Genomic DNA, 23,774 nt, shown 5'->3' on the forward strand with positions numbered 1-23,774 from the left:
ATGCTTTCATCTGCTGAATTTCAATTTCCCCTACCAAAACTCAAACCACCTAGAATGCATTAAAATTGAAATGGCTGCACAATCTGGAAATGACTGATTGGAAGTGCCTAGATCTATGGCATTTCTCTCTCCAAGTAGAAGAGTGCTAGGCAAAATATAACATTTTTTTTTCCAACTGTTACTTCAAGAACATTCCCTGGATTTTCATGTCTCTTAGATTTAAGGGAGATTTATGAAAAAGAAACTGAAGGAGCTAGTTTTCAACACCATTGATATTATTGATTAGCTGATAGTCAGTTCCAAGGCATTATTTTCATTCTGCAAAATAAGCATAAAAATACTACAAACAATTAATTGCCTGCTTTTTGTATCATGCTTTTCAATGCTCTATCAGCCTTTTATTAATATTAATGAGGAGAATTAGCACAGAAGATCAGGGAGCCACGATAGCACCAAGAACCTATGAGGACCCTACGGCTCTCATGCTTTATTATTTTTTAATCAAAGTAGCTGACTTGAAGGCACAAAATTAAAGAACTGAGCTTTTTATGATTCCACAATAATTCAAATTAAAATGATCTATACTGGCATAATTCCCGTGAACCATTTTGTGCTTGTTAAAAACAGTTAAAAATTGCATAAATTCATGATTTAAGAGCTGAGGTTTTCTTTTCTTAATGAACAGTCCACTTTATGTGCTTCTCCCAGCTCACACATGTGGACATAATAAAACAAAAGAGGGCGGGCAGAGTGACCAAGAAAGAATTTAAACTTATGATTTAAACTGAGTAAAAGAGAAATGCTCATTTGTTACTCGTAGGCTTCCTAGAAATTCTTGGCATTTACACAGTTCCATTGAATGTCCTTGAAAAATATGTGTAAAAGAAAAGTGCTGGGAAAGCCCATTTTTTGGATAGTAATACATAGCTATAAAGTTGATGGTAATGGTTTTGAATCTATTCAATATGGAAACTTAAGGCTCAACTGAGGTGCTTAAGTGCATCTATGAAACTTATTTTCCTTTGGACAACTAAAAATTAAAGTCTGTAAAGAATCTTCATGTTGCTTCAAATATTGAGACTTTCATTAAATTTTGTGTTCAAATTTCCATACTGTACAAAAGTTTTAAAACCACTGATACCCATTAGACATATTATAACTGGAAAGCAAGACAATAAATGATCTTTTCAAAATCATCATAATGATGTGGATATGAACACAATAAAATATTATATATTAATTTTTTAAGATGTCCTAGGTAAAAACTCAATTAACATAATTCAGAATTCTAAAACATTCATAAGGAAAATCTCTTTTACATCACAAAAATGACAAATTTCAAGGTGATAAAATTCCCATATTAGTAAAAAGGTGGGAGTAAATTCTGAGTTTACAAAGTTCCTGTATGTCCAGAGAAGGCAAGGAGACCTGAATCAGAAGAAGGGTGTTCAGAACAGGCTGTGTTAGAAGTGTTTGGAGGTAAGTATCAGAACACTATTAATAAAACATTGCCCTGTGAAGTATTTCTCAAACTGATCTGAAATTACTTTTATCGATGTCAACCCAAGAACCTATTTTAAGTAAGTTCATAGTTGAAAATTATAATCAATTTGCAATTGATTACAAGAATCCAACTGTATTCTTCGATTCCCACCTCACACCTATGAACTGTGTATAATCTCCAGAATTCTTGGATTCTTGGTTTCCCCTCTCACAAGTATGAACTGTGTATAAACTCCGGAAGTGATGCCCTTGCACTTTCTAAATGGTTCTGCTATGGGACATCAGGACAATGGTGTTCACTTTTTTTTAATAGTAGGTTTTTTTTCTTATTTTTATTAATCATAAGAGGACTCATCTATATGAAAAAGGAAAAGACAACTGCTCTGCAATGAAAGGATTGATCCCGGCCCAAACCTAAGGCACTTCCCTAATCATCTTCCACTTCAAGGATTATTTTTCTCCTCCCCTTAAAACCCTTCCAGTCCTCTCTATCTTATAGCATAGGTCCTTAGAGAATATAACTGATTAATCTTAGCTTGGTTAAAATTATTTTTGTATCATTATTTGTACCAGCATTACGGATGTCATTAAAAATATTCTATGCTGGAAGTCCAGAAAGTAGACACTATATTGTCAAGGAGGTTTGTCATCCAGCTTACTCTCTAGACACCTCCAAGTATAACTTATATTCTCATCTGGAATTCCTTCTCTGCCGTTTGCCAAAATTTCATCTGCTTTGCCAGAAGTGTAATTCTTGTTGAGTTCTCCATAAAATTAAAAACAAACAAACAAAAAAAAAACTTTATTTTGGTGTTTTACATTTATTTGAGAAAAGTTAAGGATACATATAATATACTATCCTGTAAGAGAAAAGCTTGCAGTTAATATAATTTAACTGAGAATATTCCTCATTCTAACTTGAGTCTACCTAGTCTTTTTCAACAAACATTCTCCAGGGATTTATGAGTCCTTCCTTTTTTCCAGTTGTTCTCAGCCTCTTTATGATTTAGATTGCTCTTCTTTCTACTGTGTAGTTTGAGAAGTGAGATGTACTTTGATTCTTTGCACTTTGTCCACTAAAATTAACTTAAACTTGAAGCATACAAAAACAAGTTTTTCAGTATTAACAGGAAGAACATGTTTGTAAATGGATGTAATTGTTCATGACAATGGTTGTGAATGACACAGAGACCTAGGGAAGCTACTGGGAATGAAGAGTAGATTGCTATCTGCCCAGAAACATAAGGAGTTTGTATCTGTACAAGCTTAGCACCGTGCCATGTACATGGCATATACTCAACAAGTTTAACCCAATGTTATTATTTCCCTTTATTTTCACAGATGCTTTCATAAGTGGCCTCCACCTTCTGATTAACCAATGTTTTTCATTCCCCATAAAACCTGTGAGCTAATGACTATCATCTGCAGAACTGCTTTGACCAGTTGGTTTATCTCTCATACTATCAACCTTTCTGATTCTGCCAGCTGAGTTTTATACTAACAAAGATTACTTTGTGATGATCTAAAAAAGGGCTAATGTCATCCATAATTTACTAATTTATTTATATGTTTGAAAAGAAAACTCTAATTGGAACCTTTAGAAAATGAATTGAAAGTGAAAATGCCTCAGTCCTGTCTGACTCTTTGCAATCCCATGGACTATATTCTCCAGAATACTGGAGTGGGTAGCCTTTCCCTTCTCCAGGGGATCTTCCCAACCCAGGGATTGGACCCAGGTCTCTCACTTTGCAGGTGGATTCTTTACCAGCTGCATCACAAGGGAAGCCTAAGGATACCGGTGTAAGTAGCCTATCCCTTCTCCCTTCTCCAGCAAAACTTCCTGACCCAGAAATTGAACCAGGGTCTCCTGCACTGCAGGCAGATTCTTTACCAACTGAGCTACCAGGGAAGCCTGGAATCTTTAGAAGAACTGGGCCAAATTTTGAGATTAAAAACATTTTTATAAGTTGTAGTAACATTCCAAAATGTCTTAAAGATAATTTTAAGATAGATTTCCAGCTATAATTATCTTTCATAATTAACTGATGAACAACCATAGTGAAACAAATTACACTCCGGTATCACCATGAGGGCACTGAAAGCTAGACTGACATACAGCGAAGAAGGAAAAGTGAATGCGATAAGCCTAGAAATCATGCAGCTTGCTTCCCAGTACTGTACAGGGCTCACCTGGAGCTTGCAAAACCCCACTTCAAAAAATAGAAGAATAACTTGATTTTAATTTTTCTCAAAGTCATCTTCATTGTTCAATTACTGTTCTGAGCTACCTTTTAAGAGTCATTTTCCAACATTCACTGTCCTAATAAGTGGTCACATTGCAGAATAAATGATTAAAAAAAAATAGTTTCCCTGTTGTTTTTATTTTTTAAAAAACTAGGAAAGCATTGTGTTGTGTTGTACTGTGTTATGCTGTATTGAATTGCATACAATATACTGTATGAAATATTGTACTGTATTGTATCATAGTTGTATTTACCATATCCTCTTAGATTTTCTCACTCAGGATTTGTTTCTAAAGTTACAAGCTAAACCATGCCTTAAGGCTAAACCAGAAATAGGAATATTCATGGTCCCTTCCTTCTAGAACACGTTAAGTGAATTGGCAGACTGAAAGAACTGCCAGCCAATCTGATGTGCAAGATATTAGGTATGATCATTATTTTGTTTCAAATTTAAAATCATCAGTCTATTAGTCAGGAGTGGAAAATTGTGATGGGTGTGCATGGCCTTTCTCCTGCACAGAGAGGTTGGCATATTCCCACCCACCTTCAAGATGCTAGGTAATACACAAACACTGAGGAGTCACCACGAGGCCAGCTCCCTAATGCATCTGAGTACTGACAATACAAATAAACTTCATGATAAACACTCAGGGTCTAGTTTAAGTTTTCAAACTGTATTTTGCATTTTGATGATGAGGAAAAAAAAGAAAAAGAACAGAGGGTGAAGCAGGGAGAGCAGTGGTGGTGTGCACGCTACATTTTTCATCTTAAATAGCATGATTTACTATAGCCATTTCTGGAGTAACAAATCCAGCGACTGAAATTCATGCTTGGAATGCCTTAAAGGGATGCAAAGACAAGTTGATTTTTCATCTTAAAAAGCTATTCTGGTTAATTTGGTCTTGAAAGGGGATGGAGGAAAGGTAGGAAATCAGGTATGGATAAAATACACTCATCTCTCTATTTGAAGTTACAGACTCAAATCTTATTGTATATTTACAGCATGCGAATTTCTTGAAATATTCTTACTCGATAGCATAGGTTTTTTCTTTTGCTCGCTATATACAGTGAACACTTGTTGCATAACAAGTTATACTCTAGGAAACACTGCATCAAAATCAGAATCACACTTGCACCATCTTCACAGGTGATGATGAGGATAATGATAATTAAAATAACACAGTAAACAACATGCAAGCAAAAGAACCCTAGAATTATAAAATCTTGAGATTCACCATGAACATTTCCATTATGATCCTTTTACAAAACCTCATAACCCCATAAATGCGATTATATACATATATATATATATATATATATATATACACAGAGAGAGAGGGAGAGAGAGAGAGAGAGAGTGTGTGTGTGTGTGTGTGTGTGTGTGTGTGTGTGCTGAGTTGTTCAGTCATGTCTGACTCTTTGCAACACCATGGACTATAGCCTACCAGGCTCCTCTGTTCAAGGGAATTCTCCAGGCAAGAATACTGGGGTAGGTTGCCACGCCCTCCTTCAGGGGATCTTCCCAGCCCAGGGATCAAACCCAGGTCTCCTGCATTGCAGGTAGATTCTTTACCATCTGAGCCACCAGGGAAGCCTATACATATACATATGATATACATACATATGTATGTATGTATATATATATGTATATGTATTAATATACATGTATGAATATATATATATGTGTGTGTGTGTGTGTGTGTGTGTGTGTGTGTGTGTGTATTGCTATTTAGTCCCTAAGTCATGTCTGGCTCTTTGCCACCCATGGATTGTAGATAGATATTTAGTTTTGGCTGTGCAAGGTCTTCATTGAGGTGTTCCAGCTTGCTCTGGCTGAGGCCTCCTCCAGCTGCGGCGTGGGCGCGCTCTGGCTGAGGCCTCCTCCAGCTGCGGCGTGGGCGCGCTCTGGCTGAGGCCTCCTCCAGCTGCGGCGTGGGCGCGCTCTGGCTGAGGCCTCCTCCAGCTGCGGCGTGGGCGCGCTCTGGCTGAGGCCTCCTCCAGCTGCGGCGTGGGCGCTCTCTGGCTGAGGCCTCCTCCAGCTGCGGCGTGGGCGCGCTCTGGCTGAGGCCTCCTCCAGCTGCGGCGTGGGCGCGCTCTGGCTGAGGCCTCCTCCAGCTGCGGCGTGGGCGCGCTCTGGCTGAGGCCTCCTCCAGCTGCGGCGTGGGCGCGCTCTGGCTGAGGCCTCCTCCAGCTGCGGCGTGGGCGCGCTCTGGCTGAGGCCTCCTCCAGCTGCGGCGTGGGCGCGCTCTGGCTGAGGCCTTCTCCAGCTGCGGCGTGGGCGCGCTCTGGCTGAGGCCTTCTCCAGCTGCGGCGTGGGCGCTCTCTGGCTGAGGCCTCCTCCAGCTGCGGCGTGGGCGCGCTCTGGCTGAGGCCTTCTCCAGCTGCGGCGTGGGCGCGCTCTGGCTGAGGCCTTCTCCAGCTGCGGCGTGGGCGCGCTCTGGCTGAGGCCTCCTCCAGCTGCGGCGTGGGCGCGCTCTGGTTGAGGCCTTCTCCAGCTGCGGCGTGGGCGCGCTCTGGTTGAGGCCTTCTCCAGCTGCGGCGTGGGCGCGCTCTGGTTGAGGCCTTCTCCAGCTGCGGCGTGGGCGCGCTCTGGTTGAGGCCTTCTCCAGCTGCGGCGTGGGCGCGCTCTGGTTGAGGCATACAGCCTCTGGAGTTCATAGGCCCAGTAGCTGTGGTGCCCTGACTTAATTGCCCTTTGACATGTGAGATCTTAGTTCCTCCACCTGAGACTGAACTCACATCCCAGGTATTGGGAGGCAGACTTTTAACCACTGGACCACCAAGGAAGTCCCTCACAAATGGAATAATATTATATACATTATGATTATCTGGAGTAATTAACCTTTGTATTTGTTTGTTTGTTTTGTTTTGCTTACCTTCATGGTCATTATCTTCATTGGCAAAGTAATTATTTTTTACTAACATATATTCATATAAATTTATATGTGCATTTATGTATGAAGATTGACTAGCATGCATACATATACAGAATTTTTTGTCATTGTTTTTTTCTGTTAAAATGAAATCTACTTACATATTTAGTTTTTTAGTAACAAAAGGTAAAATTTTCCCTCAAGGCAATAGTTTCAAATTTCATACATTTATTTAAAATACTGAGTAGTATTTCATGGCAAGGATTTGCCACAATTTGCTTAGTCTTTTATCTTGCAGACATTTACTTTATTGTCAATATTTTGTCATATATGGATTTTTTTTATTTTTTATTTTTAGGGCAGAGGTTTCCAGGAGATATTCAGTTGATGAGTAACTATAAATTAATTTTAGGAAAAATTGCAAAATTGCATTGCCTCTTGGTTTTGTTCATAACAGTTATCATCATCTTATATCCTCTATCCTTATTTTCTGTTTCTCTCACTAGAAGAAATAATGCTATGAGAACTAAGGATATACCTTTCATTCATTGCTATATATTTTTAGAGCTTGGCACATATCAAGCGTGCAATTAATATTTGTTTGATAAATAAATTATTATTTCAGAATCGTTAATACTATTGTTTGTTGTTTGTTTAGTCACTTATTTGTGTCCAAATCTTTTGAGACCTCATGGACTATAGCCTGGCAGGCTCCTCTGTCCATGGGATTTCCCAGGCAAGAATACTGGAGTGAGTTGCCATTGATAATTAAATATTAAATTATTTGTGTTCCTGATTTAATGGAAATGAAAGAGTTCTTCCATTTAAAAAAAAGTTTAAATTATGTGATTAAAAACTATTCATAAAAAAAACTAAAATTCTTTTATTTTTACTCTTTGTTTAGGGTTTTTGTTGTTGTTTTAATGAAGAATGACTGTTACACCCCATGGAATTACTTTTTAGCATTTACTATTTAATTATATTTTTACTCCTTGAATTCACTCACATATTGCATACACTGATTGAATCATCCTTGTGGTACTGAAATAAATAGCATTGAGATATAGTATTTTTATATACAACTGCATTATATTTTATTAATAATTTATAAAGAATAATTCCCTCTATATCTGTAATTAATATTGCCCTGTAGACTTTTGTTTATGAGTTTTATTTTTGTTGTATTTTTGGATTAAAATTGTAGTCTTGATAAAATGACTTGATAAGATATTCTATAAAGATTTTAAATATTGCTAGAATTGTATTTTCATTAAAACTTAGAATTTACATTGAAGCCACCTGGCCTTTGACTGTTTTAATAACAGGCTTTAAATCAACATCAGAGTCTCTTCTAAGGTAATCATTGTGTAATTTATCTATTTTTCTAAAGTTAATTTTGGTATTTTTTTTTTAATTTCTAGAAAATTGTTTACCTTTTCTAGTTTTCAAAGTTATTTCCTAGAATTGAGTGTATCCTATTTTATAACTTTGGCTTTTTGGATTTTTATGTTCCAAATTGTACTAGGTCTGACTTTTTTGCTTTTGTCTTTATTCTCCAAAGTAGGCTAGGAAGGGTTTATTTGTTGAATTGTTCTTTTCAAAGCCATACATTTTAAATTTACACACACACACACACACATACATGTGTGTATGTGTGTCTACTAAAAGTCAGTTTCTTTAGCCTAACCTGTGTTTTGAACAGTGAATATCTATGTTTCTCTACATATACAGCCTATAGGGAGAATAAGAAGCTTGAATGATTAGAAGCACCAAGATATTATATGAGTGTTTATTTAATATAAACAGAGATAGTTTATTAAATATGGACAGAGACAGTGCAATTTCTTGGTTAGAATACTTTGAAATCATTTGACTAGCATTTAAGTCAATAGTAGAGAAACAGTTCCTATGTCTTATAATCTTTTATATATCTCAGACAAACTTTCCTATTTTACAAACTCAGATTCTTGATTCTTTAATGCCAAGAAACCTGGAGAAGATGGGGCACAGTTGACATAAACACACCTAAATATGTGTTAAAACTCTGTAAGTGTTTTATTATATACAATTGTCAAGAAAATATCATGCTTCTACATACACCATTAAATGTGGAAGTAACACCACAGATCTCCATAAAAAACATCATCTCATTGAAGGTGTGAACCTTGATATGACAGTTCTCAGTGTCATTATGCCAACAATTTTAAGTGACAGAATTTGGTAGATTTATTGAAGTGAACTACTTCGTATTTTTAATTTTTCCAAGAGATAAAGATATAGGCCAAATATTGTGCAGGGTTTATTTTGGGGTGGAAAAAGCAGCATTTAATTGACAGATAAAAAGGGTATGAAAAGGGTAATTTCATTTTCCATCAGTAAAGTAAGGTTTTATCGTTGAGAATTAAATTAACAACACATGAAATTGGCTTTTTCTAAGTTCATATTTTCTGAACAAAAAAAAAAAAAAAGGAGAGAGTGAAAGAAAGAGGAAGCCACCCTAATCAAAAGTAGAATTATAAAGCTTCCACTAATGAACACAGTTATCCCATTTTCTTTATTTATTAAAAAGGGAAAACAATAGAACTCCTGTAAACCTATGTGCTTGTAGGTTTCCTTGTCATGCCTAGCCATCAGTCATGTCCAACTCTTTGCAGCCCTATGGAGTTTAGCCACTAAGCTCCTCTGTCCATGGGATTGTTCAGGCAAGAATATTGACGTGGGTTGCCATTTGCTTCTCCAGGGGATCTTCCTGATCCAGGGATCAAACCTGTGTCTCCTGCATTACAGGCAGATTCTTTACCATCTGAACCAGGGAAACCCCTGGTTATTTTCATATCATGATTATCTCCAACATAGCCAACCAGAAACTGAGGTGAAAATGTGAAAATAGTTATATTTTGAAAAGTACTGATTTCTACTTTTTTTAAATATATGGAAATAAAACCATCAAGTTCCCCAGATAAATTTGGAAAGAATCATTTCTACAATGCCAGTTATCACAGACTTGATAGATGTCTACTGACATTAAACTTAAGGCAGATGCTTATTTTAAAAAAACAAAAGCAAAACAGTAGTTCATAGTCAGGGAAAGGGGCCAGTTAGGGACTTCCAAAAATTCTTTCCTCCACAGAAATGAAAAAACTGGTAATTTCAAAATTAAATTTGTCAGCAATCTGGAAATCAAAGACAGTAATATAAGGAAAAAGATCAAGAAACCTGATGATACTTACTGAGAACAGTGAGCAGTGTACCATTTCTATGTGCCCTTTTCTATTCCCCTTTCTCCTATCCAGCGCACTATAATTTTGATGAAGCTGCAACTCCAATACACTGACCACCTGATGCAAAGAGCTGACTCATTGGAAAAGACCCTGATGCTGGAAAAGAGTGCAGGCAAAAAGAGAAGGGATTAGCAGAGGATGAGATGTCCAGGTAGCACCAACTGACTCAATGGATATGAATTTGAGCAAATTCTGGAAGATAGTGAAGGATAGAAGAGCCTAGCGTGCTGCAGTCCTTGGGGTCACAAAGAGTTGGACACAACTTAGTGACTGACCAAAAACAGCAACAAGTAATAATTTTGAAAATAAGTAACGCTATCATAGTAAAAAACCAGTAGCAACCAGAAGGAGCAGAGTGGCAATGGGGCTCTTTCAAAGCTTCATCCTCAGAAAATTGTCATTATTTGTCCTGACTAGTGTTTCCCCAAAAGATCTTGCATGGTTGGATTCATGAAGACATGAAATGGAGCTATTCCAGTGTGAAAAGCTTTTCTCCATGAAAAGCTTCTCTGTTTCTCCAAAACAGAGAAAACTGGCTCACTTTGAACTGTGCAGTATATTTATGGAGTATCCAGAAGCTTATGCACATGGATAGGTCTATGTGCTTGCCCAGAACTGTGCGCATGCTCAGAAAAGAACTAGGACTCTGGCCTCTGGCTATACTGAGACTGCACATGCAGGAAGGAGAGACCAAGTCAGAGTTGTCAAATACCTGATCAAGTATTGAAGGTGTGGCCCAACAAATACAGAGTCCCCAAGCACAACTTGGAGACTTATTATTCCATGTTTTCAAGGGCATCTCTGTCCATTGCTTGGTTGACCTCTAAGCTAACCAGGCAGTAATTTCAGTGGCACACACAGCAAAGAATATAGACCTTACACAGTTGGTTCAAAAAAGTCACTAAACAACAGCAGCTACAAAAGCAATAAGACTTCAGGAGGAAGGGGGGTCTGGTCTGTTAAATTTTGCTACATTGTATTGTTTTAAAAGTTCAATTTCCAGCAACAAGAACAACAAAATACAAAACATGTAAAGAAACATAACTTATATAAAAAGTCACTAGAGAGATTTGACAACAATTGAGAAGACAAAAGGATCAGTAAACTTGAAAGTAGTTCAGTGGAGATTTTCCAGTCTGAGGAATACAAAGAAAATAAAGATAAATGAACAGAGTCCTGTGGGATACCATCAAGCTTACCAATATGCACATTATGGGAAAACAGTTTCCAATATTGATGAAAAACACTAATCTACACATGCAAGAAGTTCAGCAAAAAAGTAGAAGAAATTCAAAGAGCCGTGTATTAGTCAGAATTCTCCAGAAAATCAGAACTGACAGGATCTGTGAGTTTGTCTCAGTCTGAGCTGTTATAAAAATGTACTGCAGACCAGATGGCTTATAAACAACAGAAAATTATTTCTCACAGTCCTGGAGGTTGAGAAGTACAAGCTCATGACACTGGCAGATTGAGTGTGATGACTGGTGAGGCCTTACTCCCTGGTTCAAGACTGTGGCTCCTCACTGTGTCCTCACATCGTGGAAGAGTATGAGGGAATCTCTCCACAGTCTCTGTTGTAAGGGCTTCAATCCCATTAAGAAGGGCTCTGCCATTATGATTGAATCACTTCCCAAAGGCCTCACTTCCTAATAGCAACACATTGGGGGTTAAGTTTCAGTGTAAGGATTTGGGGGAGACTGTAGCATTTAATCCTGGCTCTCCAAATGCATGCCCTTCTTGCATGAAAAACATATTCATTGCACCCCAGTAGTCCCCAAAGTATTACCTTGTTCCAGCATCTGTTCCAACATCCATCAGTTAAATATCCACTTAAAAGTCTAAGTCAAAAGTAGCACCTAAATAACATGTGAGTGAGACAATTCATTTCGAGGCAAATTACTCTCCCACTACGAGCCTGTGAATCAAACTACTTCTGTGCTTCCAAAATACAATACAGGCTAGAAATCACCATTCTGTAAGTGAGAAATAGGAAAAAAGAAATGAGGTAACAGATCCTAAGCAAGTCAAGAACATTAGGATGCATCAGGGTGGTTTTCTTGCCCCTAGAGTTTTAACTAGCTCCATCCCCATGGCAATGCTAAGGGCAGCCCATGCTGCAATTCTCATGGGTTGGAATCCCATGTCTGTGGCTGCCATGGGTGAGTTTGCCTTCCAGTCTGGGTTCACTCGGGGCAGTCCAACTTCACCGGCTCCACTGGGCATTACTTTACTGAGGAATATCTGCACAGTGACCTTATTCCAGTAGCAGTCTTCTGCCTGAGTTGTGCATGTATGGTTCCAGAAGTTTCCATCCTTTGAACTAGGTAGAGGTAGGCATGCACCCCCCCATGTTTTGCTGGGTAAAACACAAGCTACATCAGGGCTTCTGGAATGGCACCTGGAGCAGTTGACGAGCATAGCACTGAAATTTGGGGTACTGAACCTTCATTGTGAATGCTAAGCAGCTTTGGTCCCTTCTTTGAAATTGCTCTGCCCTGTCCAGGCTTTTTCTTCTCTGCTTCATGTGCATGCATGCTAAGTCATTTCAGTTCTATCTGACTCTTTGCAACCCTATGGACTGTAGCCCTCCAGGTTCCTCTGTCCATGGGATTCTCCAGGCAAGAATACCAGGATGAGTTGCCATTTCCTCCTCTAGGGGATCCTCCCAACCCAGGGATCAAACCCATGTCTCCTGCATTGGCAGGTGGGTTTTTTATTGCTATCACCACCTGCTATTACTCATTCTTTCACTATGGATAGGTTGAGAATTTTCCACATTTTTAAGTTCTGCTACCCTTTAAGTCATTTCTCTGTTCTTGCGTTTTACTTTAAGTATTTAAAAGAAGCCAAGCAATACTTACTTAGATATTTCCTCTGCCAAATATTCAGTTTATTGCTTTCAAGTTCTACCTTCCACAAAACACAAGGATACATACATACACAGTTCAACCAAGTTCTTGGCCAATTTATAACACCAAGGCCTTTCCTCCTTTGTCCAACTACATGTGCCTTATTTTTGTCTAAGATCTCATCAGAATAGCCTTTCCCGTTCATATTTCTACCATTTTGTTCACAACCACTTAGCTACTATCAAATAAAATAGAGATTTTCTTTATAGCATGCCTATTTTCCTTTTGGGCCTTAATCAGAACAGCCTTCAAAGGTCCAGTCATGGCGAGTTGGCTTTTTCTAACACACACATCCAAAATCTTCTATTCTCTACTGCTAACCTCATTTCAAAGCTTCTTCCACATTTTTAGTACTTGTTAAAGCAGCACCCCCACATCTTGATCTGAGACCAGATGTTTAGTCTTAGTCTGTTTGTACTAGTTTGTACTAGCTTAACAAAACTGGTTCATACATGACACCTTCCTACTGTGTCCTCACATGATGGAAGAGTGTGAGGGATCTCTCCAGAACCCTTTTTGTAAGAGCAGTAATTCTACTCATGAGGGCTCCAACTTCATGACATGATAACCTCTCAAAAACCTCACTTCCCAATATTATTGTTCTATCATCATGACTTTAAAGGTTAGGGTTTCACTTTATGAATTCTGAGGAGACATACACGTATCCAGGAGATATGAATGTGTGTGTGTGTGTGTGTGTGTGTGTGTGTTTTAAGGAATCAGCTCTTATGTTTGTGGAGGCTGATAAGTCCCAGTATCTGTAGTCAGCAAATGGGAAACACAGAAGAGTGAATGATGCAGTTCCAGTCCAAGTGCAGGAGGCACCTAGTGTACCAGTTCAACAAGTCCCACAGAATGAGTTTCCCACACTCCATATTTTGCTCTATTTGGACCTTCCATTGATCAGATGTACATCATGTGAAATGCCAGCCTGGATGAATCACAAACTGGAATCAAGATTGCTGGGAAAAATATCAACAACCTCAGATATGCAGATGACACCACCCTTATGGACAGAGAACAAAGAGGAACTAAAGACCCTCCTGATGAAAGTGAAAGAAGAAAGTGAAAAAACTGGCTGAAAACTCAACATTCAAAAAACAAAGATGATGGCATCTGGTTCCATCACTTCATGGCAGATCCTATATGCAAAACAGAAAAAGAGACACAGACGTACAGAACAGAATTTTGGATTCTGTGGGAGAAGGTGAGGGTGGGATGTTTCAAGAGAACAGCATCAAAACATGTATATTATCTAGGGTGAAACAGATCACCAGCCCAGGCTGGATGCATGAGACAAGTGCTCAGGCCTGGTGCACTGGGAAGACCCAGAGGAATTGGATGGAGAGGGAGGTGGGAGGGGGGATCGGGATGCGGAATACATGTAAATCCATGGCTGATTCATGTCAATGTATGACAATAACCACTACAATATTGTAAAGTAATTGGCCTCCAACTAATAAAAATAAATGAAAAAAAAAATCACTTACTTACAAAATCACTGCAGTCATGAACATTAAAAAAAAAAAAAAAATTTGCTCCTTCGAAGAAAAACTATGCCCAAGCTAGACAGCATATTAAAAAGCAGAGGCATTACCTTGCTGACAAAGTTTCATCTAGTCAAAGCTATAATTTTTCCAGTAGTCATGTATGGATAAGAGAGTTGGACTATAAAGAAAGCTGAGCACCAAAGAATTGATGCCTTTGAACTGTGGTGTTGGAGAAGACTCTTGAGTGTCCCTTGGACTGCAAGGAGATCAAACCAGTTAATTGTAAAGGAAATCAGTCCTGAATATTCATTGGAAGGACTGATACTGAAGCTGAAACACCAATACTTTGGCCACCTGATGAGAAGAACTGATTCATTGGAAAAGACCCTGATGCTGTGAAAGATTGAAGGCAGGAGGAGAAGGGGATGACAGAGGATGAGATGGTTGGATGGCATCACTGACTCAATGGATGAGTTTAGGCAGGCTCAAACTTTGGACTTCCCTTGACTCAGATGGTAAAGCATCCGCCTACAATGCAGGAGACCTGGGTTCAATCCCTGGGTTGGGATAATCCTCTGGAGAAGGAAATGGCAACACACTCCAGTACCCTTGCTCAGAAAATCCCATGAATGGAGGAGTGTGATAGGCTATAGCCCATGGGATCGCAAAGAGTTGGATGTGACTGAGTAACTTCATTTTTCACTTTCACTTTGAGCAAGCTCTGGGAGTTGGTAATGGACAGGGAATCCTGTTGGGCTGCAGCCCATGGGGTAGCAAAGAGTCAGACATGAATGAGCCAGTGAACTGCACTGATGGATTGGATGAAGACCACCCATATTAAGAAGAGTAATCTGCATACTCAATCTATCGCCTTCATGGATCAGTCTTCTTCTGACACAGGGGCTTGTGTAACTCAATGAAGCTCTGAGTCATGCTGTCCAGGACCAGCCAAGATGGGTAGGTCATAGTGAGTACTTCTGACAATGTGGTCCACTGGAGGAGGGCCATTCTAGTGTTCTTGCCCAAGAACACCGTGAACAGTATGAGACAAAATATATGTGTGTATATATACACACACATATATATAGTGTGTATAAATATATGACACCAGAAGATAGGCCCACTAGTTTGGAAAAGTGAAGTTGTGTCTGACTCTTTGTGAACCCATGGATTGTAGGTTGCCAGGCTCCTCTGTTTATGGAATTCTCCAAGCAAGAATACTGATGTGGATTGTCATTCACTTCTCCAGGGGATCTTCCTGTCAGAAGATGTTCAGTATCCTACCAAGGAAGAGTGGAGGGCAATAAATAATAGCTCCAGAAACAACAGCTGGACCAAAGCAGAAAGTATGCTCAGTTGTGGATGTATCTGTTGGTGAATGTAAAGTCCAATGCTATAAGGAAAAATATTGCATAGGAACATGGAATTTTAGGTCCATGAATCAAGGTAAACTGGAGATGGTCAAGCAGGAGATGGCAAGTGTGAGAATCAATATCTTAGGAATCAGTGAAGTAAAATGTATGGGAATAGGTGAATTTAACTCAGTTGAAAAATATATCTACTACTGTGGGCGAGAATCCCATACAAGAAATGGAGTAGCCCTCATAGTCAACAAAAGAGATTGAAATGTAGTACTTGGGTGCAACCTCAAAAACAGCAGAATGATCTCATCTCATTTCTAAGGCAAAATATTCAATATCACAGTAATCCAAATCTGTGTCCCATCCACTAATTCTGAAGAAGCTGAAACTGACTACTCCTATGAAGACATACAAGATCTTCTAGAACTAACACCAAAAAAGATGTCCTTTTCATCTTTGGAGACTGGAATGAAAAAACAGAAAGTCAAGAGATATCTGGAGTAACAGCCAAGTTTGACCTTGGATTACAAAATGAAGCAGGGCAATGGCTAATAGAGTTTTGCCAAGAGAACACACTGGTCATAGCAAACACTCTTTTTCAATAACACAAGATATGACTCTCTACATAGACATCATCATATGGTCAATACCAAAATCTGATTACATTCTTTCCAGCCAAAGATGGAGAAACTCTATGAAGTCAGCAAAAACACAAGACCTGGGGCTGACCATGACTCAGATCATGAGCTTCTTATTGCAAAATTCAAACCTAAATTGAAGAAAGTAGGGAAAACCACTAGGTCATCCAGATATGACCTAAATTAAATCCCTTATACAGTGGAGGTACACATCATAACATCAATGATATGTTGAATTTATTATATGTCCATTTGCTTTGGCAATACTAAACCCTTATACAGCAAATGATTTAAATACTGAATTGTTAAAAAAAAATAAAATAAATACTGAATTGTTCTTATTTGTTAAATCAAGAGAATAATTCTCAAATAAATTCATTTTTAGCCTCATTCTATAATCCTAATTGGCAACATATTAAAAGATTTAGGTTCTGTGCCTCTTTAAAAATTCATAAAAAGTCACTTTATGCTATTTTAATTGAAAAGATGTTAAATGTTAAATTATAATTTAGTTTCCTCTTTGATTTAGCACAGTGATTTTCACATTCACATAAGTTGCAAAGTTATCCCCCCTTCCCCTAGCCCAGTTTGAAGTTGATCCTCAAAGTTAGATCAAAAGGACAATGATTGTTCTTCAGAACACATTCTCAAATGTTACATAGATACTAAGAGCACCATATTGTCTTGTATTTTATTATATTTATTGAACTCATTTTAACCTATTCACATTTTGTGAACAGAATTTTAGCACTGTATCCCATTGTGTTAAGATAAATATTATTTAAATTGTAAAAAACTCATCTTTAAGTTAGTGTATTTTCTTAGGTTTGTTATTTCATGGTGAATTGATAGTTCTAATTTTCCCATTTTCCCTATAGGCATTAGATCCAAATTAATTCCTTTTATCCAATCACTAAGTTCAGGTACTAACATGAGATAAGTGCTGTAGAAATAGTCTCATAGAAGGCATAGTCTAATTACAGGGGAAACAACCAGCGTGCAGGCATACCTCATTTTATTGTGCCTTCCTTTGTTGTAGTTCAAAGATACTGTGTTTTGGAAAAATTGAATATCTATGGCAACCTCACATCAGGCAAGCCCACCAGCACATTTTTCCAACAGCATTTGCTCACTTTGTGTCTCCAAGTCACCTTTTGGTAACTCTTCTAAGATTTTAAACTTTTCATTATTATTATATTATTTGTGTTCTCTGTATTATTATATTGTTTATTGTTTATGTGAACACATTATTATGTGTTCTGTGATCTATAATCTTCGATGTTTCTACTTTTACTTGCTGAAGGCTCAGATAATGATTAGCACTTTTTAGCAATGAAATGCTTTTATTTGATTTTTTTCTTTTTTTAATAAATGTTTTTAAATTAAAGTTTGTATACTCTTTTTTTAAGACATAATGTTATACAATTGATAGATTATATTGCAAACATAACTTTTATAGCACTATGAAAGCAAAAATTTTTGTGTGACTTGCTCAATTGTGATATTTGTTTTATTGTAGTGGTCTGGAAATAAACCTGCAATATCTCTGAGGTATGCCTTATCAGACAAGAGAATATTGATAATTACTAGGAGGAAAACACAGAATGCATAGCAACAAAGAATTGACTTTCTACTGAATGATAAGGAAAGTCTGCTGAGATGATACAAAAATGACCTGAGATTTGAAGGAAAAGAAAGTTCCAGTTAGACAAACAGCAAAGTATTCTAGGATTGGCCAGCATGGAATAGGATTTCAATGTTTACTAGCATGAGTGTCAGCCATTTCCATGTTACTATAAAATCAAAACTAAATGCTATCTTCCTTTATAAATTTCAGTTCAGGATCTGACTGCTGCAAAAACCAGGAAGGGAACATGGCTTTGATGGTATTAAACAAGAAATGAGAAGGAGCGTCTTTAATGTTCCATTTAAGAAAATTAGGGATGATTCTATCTTCCAAGTGAAATGTAGATATTTCAAAATCCTGCAAAGATTTCAAAGATATTCTGTCAGTGTTTTTAAGGAAGAAATCTAATTTTTTTTCAAGAGTTACTAGTAACCAATTATTTATGTTTGTTTTCAGGTAGCTGGCATTCTTTTATTTTTTTATTTTTTTAAAATTTTAAATAATGGGGCATTTGCTTTGTACAAAATGCAACAAATTGCATGATTTTTTAAGAGGATAGGAAGTGATCTGGGGGGGCAAGGTCTTCAGTTCTCCCATGAGGATAAGTACAGTCAATTTGTTATTCCACATCTGTATAGGGGGCTAGTTAAATATATTGCAGCATATTCATATAATACTACCGAGAGTTGGTGATAGACAGGGAGGCCTGGCGTGCTGCAATTCATGGGGTCGCAGAGTCGGACACGACTGAGTGACTGAACTGAACTGATGCAAGTATCAAAATGATATACTTAGTTTGTTTTATTGAAAATATTTGCAATATAGGTTGGGATAAAATTGATTCATAATCATATTAAGATGGATTTAAGGGGCTCTTGTTTAAAATGGCAACATAGGAGGATCCTAAACTCAACTCCTCCCACAGGTAAAATGAATCTACAACTACATATGGAATAATCCTTTCTGAAAGAAACCTAAAACTTAGCTGGGTCAATAAGAAAAAATACACATTGAAATGGGTAGGAGAGCCTGAGATACAGGTTTCCCTGGTGTGACAATCTATTATCAGGAGGGAACACACAATTCTCAGCTTCTCCCTGATGAATGAGCTTTAAACCCCACATCTGACACCCTGTCTTTTAAGGTCTGCACCTGAGAGGTAGCTCCTCACAACACCTAGCTGTGAAGGCCAGCAAGGCTTGCACCCAGGAGACCCACAATGCTATGGTGAATTAATAAACCATTCTCAAAAGGATCACACAGATTAAACTCACTGTGGCTAATAATCAAAGACACAGTGCAGAGATTGCCACCTGAATCTTGTCCAGTCTTTCTGTGAAAGAGACCTATTCATTTATCTTAAAAGACTTGACCTGAGGGCAAAAAATATTTTATGCACATACAGGAGCTAAGGGAAATACTCAACAATGATCCTGAAGGTCAGTATGTGCCATCTTTCCTCTCTCCCTCTACCTTACTCCAGGTTGCTAATGTCTCCTATAAAGAGGCTTGTACATACATCTACAGTTCTGGTTTTTATGGCTGCCACCCCCCAAAATTAGGGACACCCCTTAATTATCTAGCTCTGATAACCAGCAGAGCTTATGTGTGCAGTTCACAAGACTAACAAACAGAGAAATAGTTCTTAGCCCCTTCATCCCCTCTAGTAGACAGAAACACCCAGACATTTCATAAAATAGGACTATGGGGTTACTTTCATAGCTACAGAGAGCTAATTAAGCATATACCTAGGGGTTAACTGTAGTTGTCTCCAGAGACTTGTATTATCTTCATGCTCTCCCTCTGCCTCACACAAAGTTGCCAGTGTTTCTAAGAAAGGACCTTGTGTATCTATCTGGTGCCCTAGATTTTAAAGCTGCTGCTCTGAGGGCACATTACAGGGGGGTTGTGTTCACAGGTTCAACAATAATGTAACAAACAACAAAAAAACTCTTTAGTGTCTCAGACAGAAACACCATATCCCAGTCTTCCTTCAAAAGAGATGTGTTTGCATATTTAAAATTTGTTTCCTGAGGGTCTGACTTCCAATAAAATGAACCCAGGTGCTCACTGAGATAATCCCTTTCACGACACAGACAGATATTGGTAAACCTCGACCACTGGTGACTACTCAGAATAAAATAAACTTTTTGAAAAATCACAAAGTTTTGAGTGGCAACCAGGAACTAGGGCAGGGTTGAACCATAGTTGGATCTCTTATATGATTTAATATTTCAAGACTGGGAAACATGGCTCTTGTTGCTTTTTTTCTTTAAATGCATAAAAATCAACATTGAAAGTCAAGAAAAATTAAGAAACAGAGGAATATTCCCAAACAAAGCAACAAAATAACAGCTCAGAAAAATACCTTAATAGAAAGGAGAGACAATTTGCCTGATATAAAGTTCATAATCAAAGTCATAAAGATGCTCACCAAGTTCAGGAAAACGATGAATAAACAGTGATAATTTTAAGAATATGCCAATACAATAACTGAAGTGAAAAATACATTACAGGGGCTCAACAGTAGACTAAATGAAGAATAAAAAATATCAGCAAAAAGAAGACAGGGAAGTGGACTCATTCAGTCAGAGTAGCACCAGTAAAACATAAATTGAAAGCATGAAGACAGCTTAAAGGACTTATGGGACAATGTCAGGTGACCCGATATTTGTTGACACAGGTCCCATAAGGTAAAGACAGAAAGAGAGGAAAAGGGCATAAAACTTTGAAGAAAATGGCTGAACAATTTCTTAATCTAGGAAAGGAAAACGACATTCAGATCCAGGAATTTAGAGAGTTCCAAGCGAGCTGAACTCAAAGAGACGCATACCAAGATACATTGTATTTAAACTGTCAAATGTTAAAGGCAAGAAAAAAATCCTAAAAGGAGCAAGAGAAAAACAACTTGTACATACAAGGCAACTTTCATTAGACTATCAGGAGATTTTTCAGGAGCAACTTCACAGGCCAGAACGAAGTTGCACAATATATTCAAACTGCTGAAAGGAAAAAAACAAAAAACAAAAAACTAACCAATAATACTCTACCTGGCAAACCTGCCAAAACCGGTGAGGTTGCAGAGACAATGGAGATCTCGTGCACTGTTGGTAGAAATGTAAATTGGTGAAGTCACTGTGAAAAACAGTATGGAGGTTCCTCAAAAACTGTAAATATAGAAATATAAGATGTAGCAATTTCACTCTGGGCATTTAGCCAAAGGAAACAAAATCATTATATGGAAAAATTATACTTACTCCATGTTCATTGTAGCATTATTTGCAATAGCAAAGACATGGAAACAATCAAAATATCCATCAGTGGATGAACTGATAAAGAATTTGTGATATATATGCATATGGTTCAGTTCAGTTGCTCAGTCATGTCCGACTCTTTGCAAACCGATAGACTACAGTACGCCAGGCCTCCCTGTCCATCACCAACTCCCTGGAGTTTACTCAAACTCATGTCCATTGAGTCGGTGATACCATCCAACCCTCTCATTTTCTGCCGTCCCCTTCTCCTCCTGCCTTCAGTCATTCCCAGCAGTAAGGTCTTTTCCAATGAGTCAGTTCTTTGCATCAGGTGGCCATAGTATTGGAGTTTCAGCTTTAACATCAGTCCTTCCAATGAATGTTCAGAACTGATCTCCTTTAGGATGGACTGGTTGGATCTCTTTGTAGTCCAAGGGACTCTCAAGAGTCTTCTTCAACACCACAGTTCAAAAGCATCAATTCTTCGGCACTCAGCTTTCTTTATAGTCCAACTTTCACATCCATACATGACTACTGGAAAAACCATAGCTTTACCTAGACAAACCTTTGTTGGCAAAGGAATGCTTCTGTTTTTAATATGCTGTCTAGGTTGGTCATAACTTTTCTTCCAAGGAGCAAGTGTCTTTTAATTTCATAGCTGCTGTCATGATCTGCAGTGATTTTGGAGTCCAAAAACATAAAGTCTGTCACCGTTTCCACTGTTTCCCCATTTATTTGCCATGAAGACATTATAGGGGACTGGAATGCAAAAGTAGGAAGTCAAGAAAAACCTGGAGTAACAGGCAAATTTGGCCTTGGAATATGGAATGAAGCAGGGCAAAGGCTAATAGATTTTTGCCAAGAGAACACACTAGTCATAGCAAACACCCTCTTCCAACAACACAAGAGAAGACTCTACACATGGACATCACCAGATGGTCAACATCGAAATCAGGTTGATTATATTCTTTGCAGCCAAAGATGGAGAAGCTCTATACAGTCAGCAAAAACAAGACCAGGAGCTGACTGTGGCTCAGATCATGAACTCCTTATTGCCAAATTCAGATTTAAATTGAAGAAAGTACGGATAACCATTAGACCATTCAGGTATGACCTAAATCAAATCCCTTATGACTATACAGTGGAAGTGAGAAATAGATTTAAGGGACTAGATCTGATAGACAGAGAGCCTGATGAACTATGGACAGAGATTCATGACATTATACAGGAGACAGGGATCAAGACCATCCCCATGGAAAAGAAATGCAAAATGGCAAAATGGTTGTCTGAGGAGGCCTTACAAATAGCTGTGAAAAGAAGAGAAGCAAGAAGCAAAGGAGAAAAGGACAGATATCTCCATTTGAATGCAGAGTTCCAAAGAATAGCAAGGAGAGATAAGAAAGCCTTCCTCAGCAGTCAATGCAAAGAAATAGAGGATAACAACAGAATGGGAAAGACTAGAGATCTCTTCAAGAAAATTAGAGATACCAAGGGAACATTTCATGCAAAGATGGGCTTAATAAAAGACAGAAATGGTATGGACCTAACAGAAGCACTAGATATTAAGAAGAGGTGGCTAGAATACACAAAAGAACTGTGCAAAAAAGATCTTCATGACCCAGGTAACCATGATGGTGTGATCACTCACCTAGAGCCAGCTATCTTGGAATGCAAAGTCAAGTGGGCCTTAGGAAGCACCACTATGAACAAAGCTAGTTGATGTGATGGAATTCCAGTTGAGCTATTTCAAATCTTAAAAGATGATGCTGTGAAAGTGTTGCACTCAATATGCCAGCAAATTTGGAAGACTCAGCAGTGGCCACAGGACTGGAAAAGATCAGTTTTCATTCCAATCCCAAAGAAAGGCAATCCCAAAGAATGCTCAAACGACTGCACAATTGCACTCATCTCACACGCTAGTAAAGTAATGCTCAAAATTCTCCAAGCCAGGCTTCAGCAATACGTGAACCATGAACTTCCAGATGTTCAAGCTGGTTTTAGAAAAGGCAGAGGAACTAGAGATCAAATTGCCAACATCCACTGGATCATCAAAAAAGCAAGAGTGTTCCATAAAAACATCTATTTCTGCTCTATTGACTATGCCAAAGCCTTCGACTCTATGGGTCACAATAAACTGTGGAAAATTCGGAAAGAGATGGGAATACCAGACCACCTGACCAACCTCTTGAGAAACTTATATGCAGGTCGGAAGCAACAGTTAGAACTGGACACGGAACAGCAGACTGGTTCTAAATAGGAAAAGGAGCACGTCAATGCTATATATTGTGACCCTGCTTATTTAACTACATGCAGAGTACATCATGAGAAACCCTGGGCTGGAAGAATCACAAGCTGGAATCAAGATTGCCGGGAGACATATCAATAACCTCAAATATGCAGAGGACACCAGCCTTATGGTAGAAAGTGAAGAGGAACTAAAAACTTCTTGATGAAAGTGAAAGAGGAGAGTGAAAAAGTTGGCTTAAAGCTTAACATTTGGAAAACTAAGATCATGGCATCTGGTCCCATCACCTCATGGGAAATAGATGGGAAAACAGTGGAAATAGTGTCAGACTTTATTTTGGGGGGCTCCAA

General features: G+C 38.3%; 1 protein-coding gene across 1 annotated transcript; it reads right to left on the reverse strand.

The window, feature by feature from the left end:
* Positions 1-5,552: 5,552 nt before the first annotated feature.
* On the reverse strand, positions 5,553-6,404 carry LOC139030419 (nematocyst expressed protein 3-like). The gene has a single exon (XM_070453032.1). The coding sequence runs from the start codon at positions 6,402-6,404 to the stop codon at positions 5,553-5,555; it is 852 nt and encodes a 283-aa protein (XP_070309133.1).
* Between the last annotated feature and the right edge of the window lie 17,370 nt (positions 6,405-23,774).

Source organism: Odocoileus virginianus, chromosome 22 (genome assembly GCF_023699985.2).
Source record: "Odocoileus virginianus isolate 20LAN1187 ecotype Illinois chromosome 22, Ovbor_1.2, whole genome shotgun sequence".
NCBI lineage: Eukaryota > Metazoa > Chordata > Mammalia > Artiodactyla > Cervidae > Odocoileus > Odocoileus virginianus.